This window comes from Eutrigla gurnardus (assembly GCF_963514095.1).
Source record: "Eutrigla gurnardus genome assembly, chromosome: 18".
Taxonomy (NCBI): domain Eukaryota; kingdom Metazoa; phylum Chordata; class Actinopteri; order Perciformes; family Triglidae; genus Eutrigla; species Eutrigla gurnardus.
The window spans coordinates 6,319,427-6,340,826 of NC_139929.1; the positions used below are offsets into that span (position 1 = coordinate 6,319,427).

A 21,400-nucleotide genomic window follows, 5' to 3' on the forward strand; every position below is an offset into this window, starting at 1 on the left:
GTTGATAAAAAAAGTCATAGTATAGTATGTTGATAAAAAAAGTCATAGTATAGTATGTTGATAAAAAAGTCATAGTATAGTATGTTGATAAAAAAGTCATAGTATAGTATGTCAAAAAAAGTCATGAAAAAAGTATGTTGAAAAAAGTCATAGTATAGTATGTTGATAAAAAAAGTCATAGTATAGTATGTTGATAAAAAAAGTCATGGTATAGTATGTTGATAAAAAAAGTCATAGTATAGTATGTTGATAAAAAAAAGTCATAGTATAGTATGTCGAAAAAAGTCATGAAAAAAGTATGTTGAAAAAAGTCACAGTATAGTATGTTGATAAAAAAAAGTCATAGTATAGTATGTCGAAAAAAGAAATGAAAAAAGTATGTCGAAAAAAGTCATAGTATAGTATGTTGATAAAAAAAGTCATAGTATAGTATGTTGATAAAAAAAGTCATAGTATAGTATGTTGATAAAAAAAAGTCATAGTATAGTATGTTGATAAAAAGTCATAGTATAGTATGTTGATAAAAAAAGTCATAGTATAGTATGTTGATAAAAAAAGTCATAGTATAGTATGTTGATAAAAAAGTCATAGTATACTATGTTGATAAAAAAAGTCATAGTATAGTATGTTGATAAAAAAAGTCAGTATATTATGTTGATAAAAAAAGTCATAGTATAGTATGTTGATTAAAAAGTCATAGTATAGTATGTTGATAAAAAAAAGTCATAGTATAGTATGTCGAAAAAAGAAATGAATAAAGTATGTCGAAAAAAGTCATAGTATAGTATGTTGATAAAAAAAGTCATAGTATAGTATGTTGATAAAAAAAAGTCATAGTATAGTATGTTGATAAAAAGTCATAGTATAGTATGTTGATAAAAAAAGTCATAGTATAGTATGTTGATAAAAAAAAGTCATAGTATAGTATGTTGATAAAAAAAGTCATAGTATAGTATGTTGATAAAAAAAGTCATAGTATAGTATGTTGATAAAAAAGTCATAGTATAGTATGTTGATAAAAAAGTCATAGTATAGTATGTCAAAAAAAGTCATGAAAAAAGTATGTTGAAAAAAGTCATAGTATAGTATGTTGATAAAAAAAGTCATAGTATACTATGTTGATAAAAAAAAGTCATAGTATAGTATGTTGATAAAAAAAGTCAGTATATTATGTTGATAAAAAAAAGCCATAGTATAGTATGTTGATTAAAAAGTCATAGTATAGTATGTTGATAAAAAAAGTCATAGTATAGTATGTCGAAAAAAGTCATGAAAAAAGTATGTTGAAAAAAGTCATAGTATAGTATGTTGATAAAAAAAGTCATAGTAGGCTATAGTATGTTGATAAAAAAAGTCATAGTATAGTATGTTGATAAAAAAAGTCAGTATATTATGTTGATAAAAAAAGTCATAGTATAGTATGTTGATTAAAAAGTCATAGTATAGTATGTTGATAAAAAAAGTCATAGTATAGTATGTTGATAAAAAAAGTCATAGTATAGTATGTTGATAAAAAAAAGTCAGTATATTATGTTGATAAAAAAAAGTCATAGTATAGTATGTTGATTAAAAAGTCATAGTATAGTATGTTGATAAAAAAAAAGTCATAGTATAGTATGTCGAAAAAAGTCATGAAAAAAGTATGTTGAAAAAAGTCATAGTATAGTATGTCGAAAAAAGTCATGAAAAAAGTATGTTGAAAAAAGTCATAGTATAGTAAGTTGATAAAAAAAGTCATAGTATAGTATGTTGATTAAAAAGTCATAGTATAGTATGTTGATAAAAAAAAGTCATAGTATAGTATGTTGATAAAAAAAAGTCATAGTATAGTATGTTGATAAAAAAAAGTCATAGTATAGTATGTTGATAAAAAAGTCATAGTATAGTATGTTGATAAAAAAAAGTCATAGTATAGTATGTTGATAAAAAAGTCATAGTATAGTATGTTGATAAAAAAAGTCATAGTATAGTATGTTGATAAAAAAAGTCATAGTATACTATGTCAAAAAAGTCATAGTATAGTATGTTGATAAAAAAGTCATAGTAAAGTATGTTGATAAAAAAAAGTCATAGTATAGTATGTTGAAAAAAGTATGTTGAAAAAAGTCATAGTATAGTATGTTGATTAAAAAAAGTCATAGTATAGTATGTTGATAAAAAAGTCATAGTAAAGTATGTTGATAAAAAAAAGTCATAGTATAGTATGTTGAAAAAAGTATGTTGAAAAAAGTCATAGTATAGTATGTTGATAAAAAAAGTAATATAGTATGTTGATAAAAAAAAGTCATAGTATAGTATGTTGATAAAAAAAAGTCATAGTATAGTATGTCGAAAAAAGTTATGAAAAAAGTATGTTGAAAAAAGTCATAGTATAGTATGTTGAAAAAAGTCATGAAAAAAGTATGTTGAAAAAAGTCATAGTATAGTATGTTGATAAAAAAAGTCATAGTATAGTATGTTGATAAAAAAAGTCATATAGTATGTTGATAAAAAAAAGTCATAGTATAGTATGTTGATAAAAAAAAGTCATAGTATAGTATGTTGATAAAAAAAAGTCATAGTATAGTATGTTGATAAAAAAGTCATAGTATAGTATGTTGATAAAAAAAAGTAATAGTATAGTATGTCGAATTGTATATTTATGACAAAATATGTCCATCCATCCATCGTCTACCGCTTATCCTGTATTCAGCTGTCATTGGGCGAAGGCAGGGTTCACCCTGGACAGGACGCCAGTCTATCGTAGAGCCGACATGTAGAGACAACCATTCACACCTACGGGTCCACGGTTAGAGTCATCAATGAAGCTACCAACCATCCTGCATGTCTTTGGACTGTGGGAGGAGAGAAGAGGAAAGAACCAACGCTCACACAGGGAGAACATGCAAACTCCACACAGGAACCCAAACCCGACCCGGGTATCTAACCCGAGACCCTCTCGCTGTGAGGTGACAGTGCTACCCACTACACCACAGTGCAGCTCTTTTTAAAACGTCTCAAAATGTAATTAAAAAGTCATAGTATAATATGCATTTTATTAAAATGTTAAACACATAACAGCATGTCATAAAAATCACAGTATAGTATGCAGTTAAAAAATGTCACCCAAAGGCCGTGGTGTGGTGGGTAATAGAAAACATATCAGTCATAAAAAGCCATAAAACATATGTTAAGATAAGATTGATAATCAACTCATTCACACTTCCGGCAGTAAGTTACACAAAGAAAATAAATGGAAAGTGATGTTTGGTGTAAAAAATAAAACTGTGAAACTTTATACTGGAAAGTTTCTCTATCTGACATGTGACAAAACATGCGTATTGTGAACTCTGAATCACAACATAGAAAAAGCTAATCTTCCAACGTTTTGCAGGATGTTTATGAGCAAAAGTTCACGAAAACAAAAAGGCACACGTTTTCTTGGAGTAAAACATCCAGTATTTTAGAGGAACTCCTCTCACTGGTGTGTAGCAATACTTTCACTGACTCTTAGTTCCTGATAAAAGCACCAATGCTTTGCCCAAGAAAATAGTGCTATCTGCCCAACGGACAGAGATTACAGCACTCTTGGTTCAGTTTTGCTGGCATGAAAAGTGATCCTCAATGAGCCGTTAATGTTTTGACACGACTGATTAACTAAGACTCCCCCGATTAAAGCAACGTGCAGAAGGAAGTGGGATTTTTTTTTTTTAAGTTGGGGGGGAGGAGGGGGGGGTCTACATCTGTGACAGTGTGTTTGTGTGGGAAAGGGTGGTTGAGAGGGTGGCAGGGTGGTCTCAGAGGATAGCCGTTGTCTTTTCTCAGAAAAGTGAACTTGTCTCACCCAAGAGACAGATGAGCAATGTGTTAGGGCCTTGTGGTTTATGGACAGAACGCAGTTCTGAGGCTGCCGGGGGGTTTTCACTGGAATTAAAAGAAGAAACTCTTTACTCGGAAATAACTGACAGTTTGTGCTGGTTCACTGTGGCGCTTACTGTAATAGTGCTAATGTCAAACTGTCAAACACATCAGTTGAACTCAGAGAAAGGCCTCGTTATGTAAGAGGAGGATTTGTCCTCTAAAAACACCAAACGTCTTTCAGACCACTTCCACATCTTCACATCAGTTCACTCTTTGTGTCGTACCCTGAAATACATATATATACATATATACATATATATTTACACATCAGCCCCGTCTGTGACAACTGTCCTAAAGTGATCAGTGTCATGAGAAAGAGATGTTATCTGCGAGGTGTCGCAGGCATCATCGTTCACTTCCTCTGCCGCCTGGTGGGTCTCATGCGGCCGTTATGTTTCCCTGTCGGGGGCCCCCAAGTGCAGATCATGGTGGACGTGCAAGAAGTTCTAAAGCAAATGAAGCCAGTTCAGCTTTCAATGCTAGTTTTATTTTAAGCAGCGAGGTCAACGAACAGTTTCTTCTGTATAACTCATCAATAACACTGTATTTGACATTGAAGGGGTCATTATTGACCTTGGAAATATCACATTGAAATGTAAAAAAAAATTAAGTTTCTTGTTTCCGTCATAGATTTCAAACATATATATATATATATATATATGTATCGATATAGATATATATGCAGATGGATGTCAAATTAATTATTTTGTCTTAAAATATGCTCAATTTGTGCACAAACGAGGGTAAATAAACACAAAAGGGCTAATTGCAGCACGTATTGGTGCATTTGTGCATAAATCGTAACGTCTCTGCATTGATTGAGAAGCTTCACTCACTTGTTTCTCCGAAGATATGTCAAAATACAGTAAAATAACAACACCACCTTGGCTTCTTCAACTTTAAACATTTAAATAGAATAAAATGCTTGCATAACAGCAAACTAATAACATCAAGAAAAGTGTTAGTCCATCGGGTTTTGGTAATTGCGTGTGGAGGAAGATGCACCAAGTTGACAAATTCAGCACTTTTAAAGCAAAATAAAGGAGAATTACAACATCCAGCAGGGCACATAAACATCACAGGCAGCCTGCACATTCAAGGAATGTTAGGGTGAAATGTTACCCCATTAAATGCTTTTGTTTGCATCTCACTCTCTCTTTATTTGCTTTGTATGCTGTTTTAGCCTGCACCTTAATGAATGTAGAATGTGCTTCTTCCCTCCGTTCATCCATTCCAGCATCTAACAGAACACTGACCTCGTACAAACGGGAACAGCCTTGGAAATTAAAGACATTTTATAATCACATCAGTTAGAAAATTGCACGTCTGAATTTTTTTTTCCATTATAACCAAACATTCCCATAAAAAGATATTCAATTAAAGCTCCATCCTCAATTCTGGAACACAATCTGGGAGTTTTGACAGTGTTTTTTTTATCCGACTGCAGCCACGCCTCTAGACAGCATAATATTCAGGTGTGGTGAACCTAAACAGAGGAAATGTTGACGTGTCAGATCAAATCCAACGGGCCTCCCTGAGAAAAGGGTTCATCCATCTGGATACGAGAGCATGTCGTCTCCGCCTGCAGCAGCTGATGGTGCAGGATGAGCGAGAGCCTCCGTCGAGGGTCACGGTGGGAGATCACAACAAGGTCACTGCTGTCCACCGACAAGTCGTCACGGTGACAAACAGGCAGTTTTTTTTTTTTGGCGAGTGTTGCATCCTCTACAACCACATTTAAGCTGCATTCATTCATCTAAAGAAAAACTGCAACACAAGCTGTGGAGGCAGCGCTTCCTTTCTCCCATATTTTACCACCCGCTCCCTCAAGGACTTTAAAACCCACCCAAGATTAAAGCACTTTATTTCCTCCCTCCCGTCTCCAGCCTCTCCCGTGTCCGTTAGTGCAGCGATGCTGCAGAGGACACACCCATCCACACTCCGCTGCCTCTCCGACTTTGACCCTGAGAAGTTCTCCGATAGTGCTGCAGTGCCCACCCAAGAGTAGCCCCCTTCTCACTTTAAAGCACAAGGAGGGGAAGAAATTAGGTTAGGTTAGTGGACTGAAAAGAAACTGAAAGGATATTTCTGTTTCTGTCTTACTGAGAGTGAAAGGTGAAAAGATTTAATGTGGAAAGATGGAATAATGGATTCAGAAAAGGGGGGGCGGATACGACCACGTCATCGATCTCATTCAACAACGTCCCTTAATGAGCCATTAATTACAGTCGACAGTGGATACAAAAGGCAAATGGAGCTCAAATCTAAAAGCACATTCAGTGAACGTCAGGGAAAAATGCTTTTATCTAAAAAAGGAAAATCAAACTGGTTTTCTCCAACAATGTATCTGTCATGTTGTTAATGTTGACTCATTACCGCTCAGTAGAAAAGTTCTACATTTTAAGAAATAAACGAGCGTTAGATTGATACCATTTTCATGTTTGTGCCGTTAGCTTAGCATAAAGACTGGGAATCAGGGGAAACATGGTAGCTAGGCTATGTGAGAAGTTGTTTAATCTATACAAAACGTGTAAAAGCAATACACTATGTTTGCACAAACCTAGTTTTATACTTAAAATTGCTATCACTGATATTTTATCCAGAGTGTTAACAATGCATCACCTTTTAAAATGGCAAACTCACATCAATATCCAGCGGTTACGGTGCATCATTAGCATTCATGAGGAGTCTTAGTGCACCTGCTGGAGTCCAATATTAACTCTATAGCTCCGTTTTTGGTCTCTACCAACTCCTGAGGGAAATATCCGTCTTGTCAGCTGCTCATTGTTTCAGGGTTCACCAGCAGTCTCCAACTGCCTTCGAGTGTACAGTTGGTTTTAAAACGACACTATGAGATTGAAGCAAAACAATGAGCTTAAACACGATAAAATGCAAATAGTAAAACCAGTCGTAGTATTTGAGGTAATTTCTAAGATAAATAAACTGCCTCTGTGTGTGTCACTGTGTGTATTTCATCAAGCTTTGAGGTCCAAAACGTCCTTCCTCACTCCTGTCAAGGGGTTTACGCGAGAAACTGTATTTCACTGCTTTTTACATGATAAAAAAAAAAACTTCCTCTCAGCCACCCAGAGACGACGATATGAGATAAGAGACCAAAGCTGACAGGGCGAGTTGTAGAAAACAAGAGTTCTCCTTTTAATGTCTCCAGCCACATCATACTGTCCATATACAGTACAGACTCCCAATTTTAATTTGATTTTGCACACATCACAGTTTAAAGTTTTCAAATGAAAAATACAACACAACTATGAAAAAAGAAAACCGACATATGCACAAATTAAAACCTATAAAAAATATAAAAACAGCACTCTTAAATCTCATTTCGACAAGTACCATTTCAATAACAAAACATGTAATGCACAATAGAGCAGACAAATTAAACTGAACCATTGGGGTTTTTTAAATAGAAGAAAAAAGGACATAATTTTCATCATGCAGAGGTTGTCATTAAATAACGAATCAAACAAAAATAATATATACTTCTCTATATATCTCTCTCTCTTAAATTTTCAAGTCAAAGCACTCCCGTCCCTTATGTAGGGAAAAACACGTTTAAAAACACCAGAGGATCCACGATGCTTCCATTAGCTGCCACTGTCGCATGGCCTTTTATCGAAAACATCTCAGCAAACATCTTTTTGGCACAGAAAAAGACGTTTATAATGGCAGTAGCATTTTGCATTATAAAAGAGGACGGAGCTGCAGCTCTTTTTCCCATTATAAAATAATAAAAAAAAAGAGAAAAAAGCAAAACAAACATTCTGTGCACCGACATCAGTCAGGAGAGTGGCGTCTCCCCCCAGCAGGGTGTGAGGCAAGCAGTCGTAGCAGCTCAGTCTACTGCAGCATGCTCTTGATAGTCTTGTTGGTTGATTCATCGTTCAGATGTTTGGTTGTGTACCTGCAGGTGACGACATTTAAAAACATCAGCGACCAAATCATATTTTGCAGGAATGCAAGATTTCAGAGCGAGACATTCAACGACAAAAAGACCGGAACAAGGGAAAGGTAAGTATAAAGTTTCATTTCTGTCGTGTCCTTTCAGTAATGGCTTGTTTTTCAGATTATTATTAAAACTGTCTGACAGCACTTAAAGTGGACGTACATTGACTGTGAGAGATTTCTGTGCAATTTCAAAAACGATTGTCCCCTAGTGGTACAAGTGAGTTACAACAGGTGAGAGTGACAGCTACTTACTGGCGATTTTATGTTGGATGCTGTTTGAATTGTTCCAGGTATTAAATTTGTCAATTTATAACATAATTTTTGCAAGTCACAAAAGTTGCAGTTTGTAGTGAGGTACTGTTCAGTTTTGTACAAAACGGTTCAGTGAATTATATCACTAGTGTTGTACATCGTACGACATAGTTACCATGGATCGCTAGCTAGCTAGCTAACTAGCTAACTAGTGAGCCATGGTAACTACGCTAGCTAGCTAACTTCGTTATGTTCCACGCACCACATTTTTATCAGCCGGGAAATGAAAAAACGAGCAAGACCCGTTAGCGTGAGTACGTTTCAGTACAAAACACACAAATGCCGCAGCTTCAGAGGGACGTTATCGACCCGACTTTTGGGCTTGTAGTCTTTCTAATTACATATTTTCACTGTTTTACACAGTTTCACAACAAAATGCAACTTTCTTGACTTGCAAAATGATCTTTTAAATTGCCAAACATCATATTTGTAATTCATGGCACAATTTAAATGGCAACTTTCCCCCCCTTTCACTCTCACACTCTCTCTCCCTCTCAATAAAAGGCAAAATGGTCCAAAAAAATCATTCAAATGGGATCAATAAATGACTATATTGTTGCCGAAGTAAGGTATTATGGTGGTGCACCAGAGGGGAATTTGCCTCTATATCATATTGTATTATTGCATAATATACAGCACTTGATTAAATTAACTTAGTTCTCCTACAATACAATATTTTGTCATCTCCTGTCCGATCAGAGATGAAGCTCTGGTGACTTGTGCATGCGAGTGACTCCATGTAAAACTGGGTAGAGCCAGCGTGCCTCGGGCCCCGAAACAGAGCGATACAGATGTGAGGTCGCCACAGAAATGACCCGGGCATCCCGAGCAGCTGTGAGCGTTAGGCGAGTCGGTGGGGAAATTTGGGGCGACTGCGAGGGGGACGAGGTGTCAGATGTAATTGGTCTTTCTGGAGAGGCTTTGACACCCAACCCGGATCTGGCACGGGACACTCACAGCTGAGCGAATCCCTGCTGGAACGGTGCAGAGAATGAGTCACTGTGCTGAAGGCCGGGGGAGTGAAATAAACCGAGAGGTCTGTCTGCCGCTCATGAACAGGCACCGATATCATTCAACTCACAGCATGAGCGGTCTGTTCATTTTTTTCAATGAAAGCCACAACCGCAGCTACAATCACATTACATGCTGGGCTGGAGGGGGAAAGACACGATTTGATGTGGACGTGAACTCACCTGAGAGCGTTGAGAAGGCCTTCGACGCTGTTCGGAGGCTGATCTTTGAGGACTTTGATGCAACCTTTCATCTGTGGAAGAAGGAAAAAACTAGTAGCTTCATGCGGCAAGCTGTGAAATGGGATAGTGGCACGAACATGACCAGTGGTGGTGAAATTACTCAAGTACTGTGCAAAAGTACAAGTTCAAAGTACTTCCTTTTACTGGAGAATTTCCATTTAATGCTACTTTATACTTCTGTACTTCTAACTGTTGTTACGTTTAATTTTTTGGGATAAAATTAATGACAAAGTGTTGCAGTTTGTGTTTCCTTTTTCTTCTGAAACTAAATAATCGGATCCTTTTTGGAAAGGCTGGAAAATGCATAGCGGCAAATCGTGAACACACGATTTCGAGTTTCTAATCTAAATGCACTCACGTCGATTTTGGACGACTTTGCAAAAGCTCCTACAGGATGGACGTAGTCGTACAGGATGATGACCCCGACCATCACCCGCAGGCAGAAAGACACCGTCTCCTCGCTGGCGAACCGGCTGCGGTACTCTCTGAAAGGAGGCGGGGATTAGACGCAGGAACGCAAACGACAACAAGAAGTGAAGCGGCTCCGTTTCCGGGCACTTACGGCGTTTCCAGCATGACTTTACAAACACTCGCCATCGTGCTTAAGCAGTCCGTCGTGTTCTCGATGGGCAGGTTCTTGTTCTGTAAAAAGAAGAGGAAAAAAAAGATGAGGGGATGCTTCGACATACACGTTCACATTGTTCACGCCGTTCTCCCGTCAGTCTCACCTCCGATACAAACTTTGTGGTGCCGTCACTTAGCGCTTTCAACATGGGCGTGGCGTCGGCGTAGAACAGAGATATCCGATTGGCCAGTTCATTGTTGACTTCATTCTCACCTTCCGCCTGAAAATCATTCAAAAATAATGATGATGTTATTGTGAAACTTGCATTTCTTGCATCTCTTCAGGTCAAAGGTCAGGGTCAAGTACAGAACGGAGACACAAACACTCTTTCCCAGACCAACTCATATCCTGATGCAACGGAGGAAGATCGTTTAGGGAGGCTTTGTGACAAACGTGCAGCAAGAAATTGGCATTTTATTGGTGTATTGAGTCAAAACGAACTGGAGTCCTCTTTACAGAAATAGTTGACTAAATATAGAAACCAGGCCTCTCTGTCTGGACCGAGCTCAAGACGTGGACTCGCATGCGTTATTGAACGCGTCCACAAGTAATGTTTGCTCTTGAAGTTTGCAGAGGAAAAGGACAACAGAGAATAAAAGCAGAAATGGAGTCCTGTGTGTTCGTACTGCAGCTGCTCGATAGATGAACACCTGGATCAATATCTCATCATGTGACCATGCTGCTGCGTTAAATATTAGTCAAATAGTTTTTTTATTATTTAGGTTGGTTTAAGCGGCCATTGACCTCAAGTTAAATTCATGTGCAGACCTTTAATAAAAAAAAATAAAATAAATTGTTTTTTATTTGAACAGCAGCCAATATAGATTACATCATCATGCATGTCTTTCAGAGTCCATGTGGATTAATTAATGCATTTGTAGAAATATATATTTTCCATTAAACAGATGCATGACATTATTAGCTTATTTTATTCGACGCCTCTTAAGGAAGCAGGAAATATACCTTTTGTTTGGCTTCTCGCTCGTCGTTGTCATGCAGCACCAATAGATCGCACATAAAAAGGAATTTAATTAAATAAAATCATAACTGATATAAACCCAATCACCGAGCCCGGCTGCTCCTCCTGGTTTCCCAGCTGAGTTACACATCCTGCTGCTTTATAGTCTCAGACTGAGCAAGACATTGAAAACACCTGGCGGGTTACAAAAGAACAAGGAGTATGTTGAACAGCCTGTTCTAAATTTGTCTGCGTATTTAAATAATAACATCATTTCCTACCTTTTTTTTTTTTCATGAGAACGCTGACAGAAGATGAATAATCTCCCCGAAAAATTCAAACCAATTCATGTTTCAACAAATGATGACATACGAGCTCAAAGACGTTGTTGCCGCGGGGACAGATGTGTTTCATCTCAAATGTCTGAATGATTCAGTTGTCTGAGTGGTGACTAAAATGCGACTGCTGCTTTGCGAGCGGACGGCAGTCTGAGCATCTTTCAGCGGTGACAGGTCCTAACGACAACTTGTCTGGGCCCATTTGCCTAATGGCACATTCTGGTTTGGAGAATAAAACCTCCTGTCAGACGGTCAAAACTAAGAGGAGTTCATGCTGCAAACACAGAAACACGGAAATCTCACTCTTCCCTGCATTAAAAGGATCTTTTAGATGCCCTTGAAGCTGCTGAATAAAGATTTATATCTGGTGAAGTGCAGCATGCGTGAAATGCAAGAGTGGATGTGCCCTTGAATTTCATACTAAAGCTATTTGTCAATCAATACAGGAAACATCCAACCCTTTCATACTATCGAGTGAGCTGCTGTGGTTTTATGAAATCTAAAAAACATTTTTACTTTTAGGTGGAATAAAAATGTGTTCACCTAAAAAATAAGATTTTACATTGTTTTTTTTTAGACCCGAGCTGGTCATAAATGTGAAACACTGACTACTGTTCAGGGTTTTATTGTCTTGGGTGTCGTCTACAGTATAGACTCCACATTGAGCTGGAGTACGGCCTTTCATCTCCAGAGGGTTCGGGCCATACTACTGATTTGGGATCAGGTTCCGTCGCCACGCGCTGCTGCCCGACACTTTGTCTTCAAACTCCCTGAAACTCCCCGTGGGGCTCCGACTTCATGTAGCGAGACGCTTCCTGCCGCACTCTTCCTGACTGCTGGGGGCTCGCACAAAAAGGAAACTTCATCTATGCCTCCTGCTTTCCTGCTGCTGCAGTCTGAAGTGAGTGTGATGAGAGCTGACTGCTTTAAAAATCAACATCAGGTCCGAGTAGAGACCAATCACGGTGACGCACATTTATGTATTTGATCAGATTGGACTTGCATTAACTGTGGAAAGACCTAAAAGTGTGTGAGTCGGGTGATGATTCTGTCTTTGTGTGTTCGCTGCTCGCCACGCCTGCTGATCCATTGTTACACAAACATTGATTACAGCCTCCCAGAGAAGGGAGGGACGTGATGTGCTCACCGGTACGTTGTTGATCCGCATTCGGCTCAGGGTTCTCCTATAGTAGCTGAAGTCATTCTGAATGGCGGGATTCGTCATCTGCAATAAAGCACACAAACAGAAATGCATCTCAATAGAGGGTGGAGGAGGAGGGGGGGTGGTTCTCTGCATGTCTGTAGGTGGCCCCGCCTGCAGCAGGACATTCAGTTCTGGATCAAATACGCCATCGTCTTGACACGATGTTTTAGCCAACAAGGCAGAAACGTAGCTTTGGGGTGAAATTACACGAAAGGAACACGGGATACAATTACACTTTTATTTGCTCAACTGGATTTGAATCCTCTGACACTCATCCCCGCTTTACATCCACATCCCTGCTCATCCTGTCGGGAACAATTTGGTTATTTTGCCGCCGCAGTCGGGCTGTGAATCGGTATAGCTTGTGACAAGAGGGTCAACAATTATAAAGCTGACGGGAAAAAAAGGTATAAGGGTCTAATTAAGGAACGTACAGCCTTAGATAAAAGCCACAGGAGTCAGATGGCTTCTTTGATTCATAAAAACATAAATAAATCATCTGGTTTCACCGCGAAGCCAAACTGACCCCCCCGTCAAAAAGAAGCCGGCGATAGGAGAGCTTCTTTCAAAACGTCACCACCAGTGAGAGCTCATCATGTGTTTAATTATCCTCATTCCTGTACGAGTCTGTCACAGTCAAAGCTGCACTGGCAGCATGCTAATCCCGCTACAATAGACTGGTACTCAGTCTGTGTCCACTGTGTGCACCAGGAGAGACAGGCTGCTTCGCCAGGGAGGGGCTGCACGCCGCACAGACACTTTAACTAGGTCAGAAGCCCGTGTATGGGTGTGAAAGATTGATGAATAGCCCTGGCATGCCACCTTGCACCCCCTACCTTCGTGTTTTCATCTTGCCAGTTTGGGCAGTGGGCACTAATTGGGACGTTGCAGCGAATCGCCTGGGGGCCGTCGGGGGTGTGTGTGTTTTTTTTAAAGTTTTTGTATCTAAGGAGCGAGGGTCCGGGGGAACCAGTTCACCCACTGTCTAACCAGATGACAATCACACAAATCTGTTTTTGACAACGGGCATTCAACCAACAACCGCAGTCTGGGTGTTTGTGCCCTAATTCTGAGTTCTTCAAGTTCGACCCCGCCATCATTTCTAAAAACCTGCTACATTATTCACACCTCGACTCAGGACAACAACGATTTGCAGACGCTATAACCCTTATTAGCCATTTCCCTGACATACACTGTATTACAAACAGCAGAGCAGTATCAGGAATCTAATTAAATGCTAATCACGCGCCCACTGGCTGCAGTTTAAAATCAATGCGGTGGCATCAGCAGCTTGCAAGGAGACTAAAGAGGTCTGGTTTGTATCACGGGAGGAAAAAAAGTGCAGGGTTTAGATCAACATCTGAGAGGTGAACTTGGGGTTTAAAAAGCAGACACTTATGTTGGATATGTTGGAGAAAGAGGTGTTCATACTTTAAGCTCATCAAAGCGCAGTGTGAAGTGCAGGATCTCTGCGAACTGCTTGGCCAGCGCCTGCTCCCGCTCCAGGTGCTGCGTGGGGTCATCGTACGTCTCGCTGGTCAGAGCTCCCAGCAGGCTGTGCAGCGCCGCCTCTGTGAAGAAATGAGAGACATGCATTTCAACCACTAAAACATGGAAAGATGGAAACCTGGCTCAAGACTTCCTGGTCATAAGAGTGAAGCTGAATGATGGTTCACATACATGCAATGGTCAAAGCAAATTAAATACTGCATATAGCATGCAGTAAGGATGTATATTCAGATATAAAACGCAGAATAGAAAGTCAAATCAATTGAGAAATAATACAGGGCTGCAACTAACAACTACTCATCAATTGATAATAAAATACTTGGAGAATAATTGCTGGTTCCAGCTTCTCAATGGGAGGATTTTGCCATTTCTCTCTGCTATATTGTTGTATACGGAAAATGTTAGTTGGACAAAACAAGCACATGGGAGATCTCTCCTGGGGTTCTGGGACATTTAAACACATTTTATGGAGTAGTTATTAAAAATAATTTAGAATTTTCCCAATTAAGTGATTAATAATTGTCATAATTTGGTATAAAACGCATGTAATCAGTGTGTTGGAGAGTTAGTCGCCCCACCGAAGTGCTACCACCCTCAAGACTAAAAACGTGTGAAAACTCAGGAAGTGCAACAGTGGGATCTACATGTGGATGAGGCCAAACAACAGCTCCTAAAGTGGATCATAACACAGTCAGATATGTGATCGGCGTCCTGCGTCAGCCAGCTGAAGCATCCTGATAAGGACAGAGATGGAGAATGGGGCAGCGGTGGTGCCCAAACTGCCCAGGGCCCAGTGCCAGTGTGGGGAGGGGTGGGGGGGGGCAAAGGGGGGGCCGAGAGGCTTTCCTGCTCAGACGCAGATGAGACATGGGACTAATTATCTCATTGGCATGAAATGGGGGAGGAGAGGGGGGGTGAACGGGATTTCACTCAAGCGGGATTACACTCATTGTTTTGACAATAAGTAAATACAAAGCCTCGGCCATGCACGGACATACCCAGAGACCGACAACGATTAAGTGAAATGTAGTGAATAACTTCCGTCTAAGTAGTAATATTACACAAACTTGCTTTAAAAAAAAAAAAAAACGAGAAAAAAATGTAAATCCTTGAAAGCCCAGGGGGGATTTTTTATTTATAGATGCAGACGATGTGTTCAGAATTCAGTCTAGACGCTGAATAGAGGTTTCAATAATGACATAAGCGAGACGAGCTCCACATCGGATGCGCGAGCGAATGAGCGCTTCAGATGATTCCAAGTGTACTTTATAATTCTCAATGGCGTATGACGACGAGCATGCTGGCATAACCTAGAAAAAGGGACGGATTCAGACAGCGGTCTACTTAAGATAATCGTGAGGGGACTTTCAGTAGACGGACAGAGCGCTGGCAGTGCAGTGCAGTAAATTGAGTACGTTTGCCATCCAGTAACGACTCACATCTGCTTGGACCAGCGTTTGCAGCGAAGCGGCTGATTAAAAATGGCCTTAGTGGTGCAGTTTTTTTTGTTGTTGTTTTTTTTATACCGCCCTCGCCCCCCACCCTTCGCTACATCCCAGTCAAAACAGAAGTTAAGATGGAGCTGCTTTCAGGCCTTCAGAAATGAGCCACTCTAGTATGGCGGGAAGTCGGGGAAAGGCGGAGGGGGGGGGGGGGTGTCTGATCTCATCAGGTCACGGCAGAGCAGGCAAGCAGAATGCGGGCACGTAGGCGCTTTACTCGTCGAGAGGGGAGGGTCAGAGCATGGCGGGACTTTAGTCTGGTCTGCAATTCCTGACGGACCAGACTGACTCTAAATCAGATCGGTTTCTCTAATGGCGGCAAAAACCTTGATAAGAAATGGCAGGTCTGTCGCTAGAAAATGTATATTGTTCCGTCATCTTAAATTTGAGTGTTAATGAAAGAACTAATCAGAACAGCTGTCACTCACATAACCAATTCATTTCATTCATCAAGCAAAAATTGTCATTAATGCGATGTCAATATTTGCCAATATTATATAAAATTCATATTTTCCTGTTAGGTGAATATTTTGGGGTGTCGATGCGAGAACTAGTAGTCGTAGCAGGAAAAATCTGTCCATTTAATATGCAAAGCTAATTAGTTGACTCAGCTTCACAGCTGTAAAAATGTAATCAACAGCTATTGTACTTGCATAACTGACCAATTGTTTCTCAAAATGTGCAACGTCTGCTGCTATTCTCTGAGCGCTGTAAAGTGCATCGCTTGTGGTTTGTGACTATTGGTTAAACAAAATATGATAATTAAGATATCACATTGGATTCCAGGCAGGCAAACATATTTACAGGTTCCTTTTTCTCAAATGTTATTGCTTTGTTATGGTAAAATTAATACTGGGGGTTGACCATTTTGACTGATTACAAGCAATATGAGGAGAACACCTTGTATTTGAGGCAGATTTGTAGCTAGAACATCGGTTCTGTCAGCAATGTTAGACTTAAAGTCACATTTAGTGTCAATGCAACGCTCGTAGTTGGAGTCTTTCCCTTCATTCCCAATGCAAAGCTGATTACATATTCTTCCCTTCATAATATCGTGTCATCCTCGCTGCTCTGCGGATCCACCAGCCTGTGGTTAAGGACTTTCAGCTTCGTGCATATCAGCCAGGACAGACGGCTGCGGAGGCCACCGCGGCCCCTGAAGCCTAAAGTCAAGGCGGAGAAATAGAGCAGCAGCCGGGGCTGGGAGGTGGCCTACTTCGTTACGTAACAGCCATCGCCCACTACTCCCATTGACTACCTTCTCCACTGCCACTGGGATTACGGGGTTGAGGGCGTCAGGGCATGGCGGGCTAAACCCCCTCCCTCCACCCTCAGGGTCATAAGAAGATCAGGGAGCAGTAAGCCTCCTCCCCCTTCCCCCTGTATCCATGCTAATTAAACAACCTATAGCCCCATCCTACAGAGGTCAGTGCACAGTGCAACGCAAGCAGCATGTTGAGAAACGCACGGCTATGGGGGTTTTCAAAGCATGTTTATATAAGGCTGGGGTGCATGTTGTCGCTCCTGTGTGTGTGTGTGTGTGTGTGTGTGTGTGTGTGTGTGTGTGTGTGTGTGTGTGTGTGTGTGTGTGTGTGTGTGTGTGTGTGTGTGTGTGTGTGTGTCGCATGTCTGTTGACTTTTGCAGCTCAGCAGTCAATATTGCAGATGCACATGCCAACAATTAAGGTCATGTATGAAGGTTGCGTCTCTTGAGGAATCACTTAAAAAGACCTTTAAACGTAAAGGACGTCTGATTCCTCCTTTACGGTATCATCTCTGGCTCACTTTGGCTCTATTATTGCACGTTGGGACTTTGCGGTGCCGGCAACACACATAACGTTGCTTGTGGTTGAGCAAAATCTGACAGAACACCTGAGCTTGCTCCACTGGAAACCACAAGTGTGAGAACCACGAGTGTGAGAACCACTCCTGGAATTTTTCACAGACAGAAACGTACCTAATCTCTGGGAGAACTCATAGAACTTCTTCAGTTTCCCCACCAGGGGAACTACAGCCGCCCACGCCTGCTCCTGTAACGCCTCACCATTTGGATTCTGGATCGCCTGGAAATACACGAAAAAATACAACATACTTAAACTACATAAAAGATAAAAAAGTGTGATACAATTCAAAGCACCCATAAGTGAGTGTAGAGACGCTGATCTAGGAGAACGCCACCGATTTTACACATCAAAGTCTCTTTAAAAGGTCTTGGGGAGTCCTACTGCGTATGTGGAAAAAGTTGTGCGAAGCCTTTTGTGGCTCCAGAGGGAGCCACGCAAAGTCGAATAAATGTCATCACGTGTCGTCACGTCTGAAGACTTCAAGTTTAAAGATGAAAACCATCTGGAGGTAGGAGGGAGGGAGTTTTCTCTCTGTAGCACACCTCATCTCTAGCGGTTCGATGTCACGCCACTAACATAACACAATGACCAAACTGTCTCCAGTGGAGGTGCGTTGTGGGTAATGTAGGCACTAGTTTTGTTGCCGTTATAGGAGTATTCCTTTCAAAAGGAATATGTAGTTTTGAAGTTTGATAATCTACAGAAGGTATTTGACACATTTGCACCATGATGTTCACTCAAGGTCTGTGTGAAACCAAAAATGGGTTGCCAATACTTCTATAGTTGGCAGTTAAATGCAACATTTCTCTAGTGTTGAATACATAAATAAGCAGAATCTTTTTTTACTTCAGTTTTAAACCAAGAACGATCCACTGACACTGTGGTGATACAGCCAAGAGGACACATGCAATAAAAAAGACATTACTGAAAACGAACCTGATAAAAATAGTACCAAATTACACCTCCACTCCTCGTGAACTCTAAATAAAAAGGCCCCCTGTGAACTAACGCAGCATTTCTTCCATGCCTTCTCTGCACAGCAGTCACTCCCAACTCTGCAGCAGCTCTGTGCCCTGCCAGTCGGAGGTGAACACTTGTATCAGGCGTACCTCTCTGATCTCCTGCCCCGCTCCTTTATACGCCTGCAGCTCATCCAGGATCCCCTTAGCATCCTTCAGCACCACGTCCACCTGCTCCCACACGTCTCGCTCTGCATCTGTGGGCTGGGCATCTGCAATAAAGGACGACAACAACAAGGTCATGTGTGCAAATGTGATCCGTTCTTCATCCATATTCACACTTACAGTAAAAAGGCAGCTCTAGGAACTCTAGCAAATACCCCCCAATGTAATAAAAACAGTATAATGTGCAACTTTTAATTATGCAAATGAGTTTGCTGGAATAATCTCATCTTTCCAAGTGCTTTAGTTTTGACGCCACCCACTTTCCTGGCTGAGAGGAAGAAAATAGAGCAAGATAAGAGAAGACAAATGAAAAAGCTTCATGCACACTCTCTCTCTGTAACAACTCTGGGTGTAGAGGGGTTGTTTTTGGTGAGAAGTTGCACTGAAGAACACAATGAACCTTTCCCACCACCTGAAGCAAGAACACCTTGCCAAGTGTGATGACTGTAAACTCATGCCGCCCCGCAGAAGAAGTGCCTAAACACATCCCATATCGGCAGCTACAGTCTTAATTCATTATTAATTACTGAAAATCATCATTTATATATTCGTTTTGAGTCTCCCTCAGGTCGGATTTCAGGCCGTAACGGCATTCTGTAAAATACAATGCTGAGAATGTGGTAGAAATTTAGGGTTGCATACAAGGTATTTGTTGGATATATAATCAGGGTTTTAAAATATATACCTAGAAACAGTGCAAGAGTGAGAGGCATTGTTTTCTCTAAAGGTATGACTGAGTCTCTGGGTTTGCCAAGTGTGAGAACACTACAGCACAGGATCAAGCCGCGTTCAGAGGCCCTAGGCTATGCAGCAGCTGAACTTCAGTGCTTTATATTTGAGGAGGGGGCTCTGCTGCAACTCTGCCCTGATTGATATTCTGCACACATTCCGGTGTGGAAGAGGCAGGTTGATGGAAAGTGCAGAAGCTCTGGTGGTAGATGTGATTCTTTTCGCCGCTGGGAAGAACACAGTGTTAAAGATAAGTGGGGGGGTGAAAAGACTTAGGAGTTTGAGAGTTGATAATGTTATGGTAAGATATTCATGCGACCGATATCAGGAGAGGGAGCGATTACTTAAAAGGGAAAAAAAAGGGGGGGAACTCACTTTCAAAATCTAGGAAAAAATTGGGCTCCTGTTCCAGATCTGTGCAAGTCAGAACTTTCAGTAGGTTCCCCATGTTACGATACCTGTTGAGCAATAAAAAGAGAAAAATCAGTAAGTGAGAGGAATGCAGCAGTAAAGTGAGCAGGTGGTTAAACTCCACTGTATCCATGACACTTCACTCGCGCTCTGCTTCGCTGCTCTGGTGCCTCGTGGACTCTGTGGTGCCCCAGATGTGCCCACTGCTCACAGGCACCAGCGCTCCCCTCGGACCCCCCCCCCCTCCCATGTGTATTTCCTGTGCCAAGACCAAACCAGATGTCAAACCAAAAAAGTCCCCCTACTCAGTTTACGTTTTTCTGCTTTGTTAAGTCTCTTCCCAGCAATCGTGACCATTTACATGCGGTTGTATGCAAAGTAATCCATTTCACAAGCCACCGCAGGGAAATCTACACATGTAGAAAGTAGTTGTTGGCGGCACGTAACGGGACATATCCAATTAAAGTGGTATAAAGGAAGTCATCATGCAGCAACATAAGAGGACCCGTTTATGATCTCTGCAGAAGCACAATGTCTTCAGGAAGTGCAATGCAGTGTCTTTGTCATAGGAGCTCAAACTTAACATTAATAATTAATATGGCTTAATAACATAAGCACATGTGGTAAAGAGACTTCGATTTACTGCAAGAGCAGTTACTGACAGACGGTAGTGCATAGCCTATACCATCATAATAAACATGTGAATTCCATGAGGAAGTACAACTGTAACTCATTTTCGATTATAAGGCTGAAAAGATCAACAAAATCAATCAGAAATTATTTCTTGATAGTTGCTCCACCATTTTTATTTATTTTTAAAGCAAAAATGTCCCCCAATTTGACAGTAAACCGACTATTCAGGGGTCTAAGACTGTTGGCCGGCTGAAACAAAGAATACTCAGGGAAAATGATGTTACACATCAATAAATTGAGATAAAAAAAAGTCAGCAGGTTAATAAATAAAGAAAATTGAAAATTGAATACTGAATAATGGGCTGCAAATAACAGTTATTTGTTGTTACTTTTTGTGCATGCATTTGTTTAAACGTTAAAAAAAGAAAAATGGCACAATTTTTCCAAGGTCAAAGTGTCTACAATAGTTTTTCTGAAAAACAATGCAAAAAAAACCCAAACAAAAATACAATTTACATTTGTATCTTGATAAATGCCATTCATCCATCCATCCATAAAAATTGGTTAATGTGTGAAGGGATGAGTTAAGATCCTGCAGCAAAACCAAAGAACCTGAACCACTTTTCACCCAGAAATGACTAACCAACAACAAACCACCGCCACACAGCGAGCTCCTCCCTCCTCCGGCCAAACATTCACACTTTTAAGAACTTTTTAACTACATTACTGTCCCAAACAGCTGGACTATATCACTGGAGTTCATACTCGTGATGGGGTCAATCACACTTCAGGTGACCTGCAGGTGAAAGAAGAGGAAGATGACCGAGGAAGACTGGTGTGTCGACAGTCACGCTGCCTGTCGAGACGCACACACATTCTGTACGTCCACACTCAACATACACCTCAGCTGTGATGTCAGCAATGACGAGTGACGGCCCTGCACAGCCCTCTGCTCGCTCCTAGAAACCAGAGACGATCAGGAGACATATGACGAGCCACGGATCGACGGCGGTTTGCAGAGAAACGGCGGCG

At 40.5% G+C, this 21,400-nt stretch overlaps 1 protein-coding gene across 2 annotated transcripts in view; it reads right to left on the reverse strand.

The window, feature by feature from the left end:
- Positions 1-7,028: 7,028 nt before the first annotated feature.
- The window catches only part of fam49bb (family with sequence similarity 49 member Bb), a 29,745-nt gene continuing 15,373 nt past the window's right edge, over positions 7,029-21,400 (reverse strand). For both annotated transcript variants that reach the window (XM_084033936.1, XM_084033937.1), the window contains 10 exons: positions 19,700-19,782; positions 18,521-18,642; positions 17,525-17,630; positions 13,988-14,127; positions 12,500-12,577; positions 10,160-10,276; positions 9,994-10,073; positions 9,790-9,916; positions 9,372-9,442; positions 7,029-7,822 (listed from right to left, as the gene is read on the reverse strand). In XM_084033936.1, the coding sequence (XP_083890062.1) occupies positions 7,759-7,822; positions 9,372-9,442; positions 9,790-9,916; positions 9,994-10,073; positions 10,160-10,276; positions 12,500-12,577; positions 13,988-14,127; positions 17,525-17,630; positions 18,521-18,642; positions 19,700-19,772 (978 nt within the window). In that variant the 5' untranslated portion in view covers positions 19,773-19,782 and the 3' untranslated portion in view covers positions 7,029-7,758. The remainder of the gene's footprint in view (positions 7,823-9,371; positions 9,443-9,789; positions 9,917-9,993; positions 10,074-10,159; positions 10,277-12,499; positions 12,578-13,987; positions 14,128-17,524; positions 17,631-18,520; positions 18,643-19,699; positions 19,783-21,400) is intronic.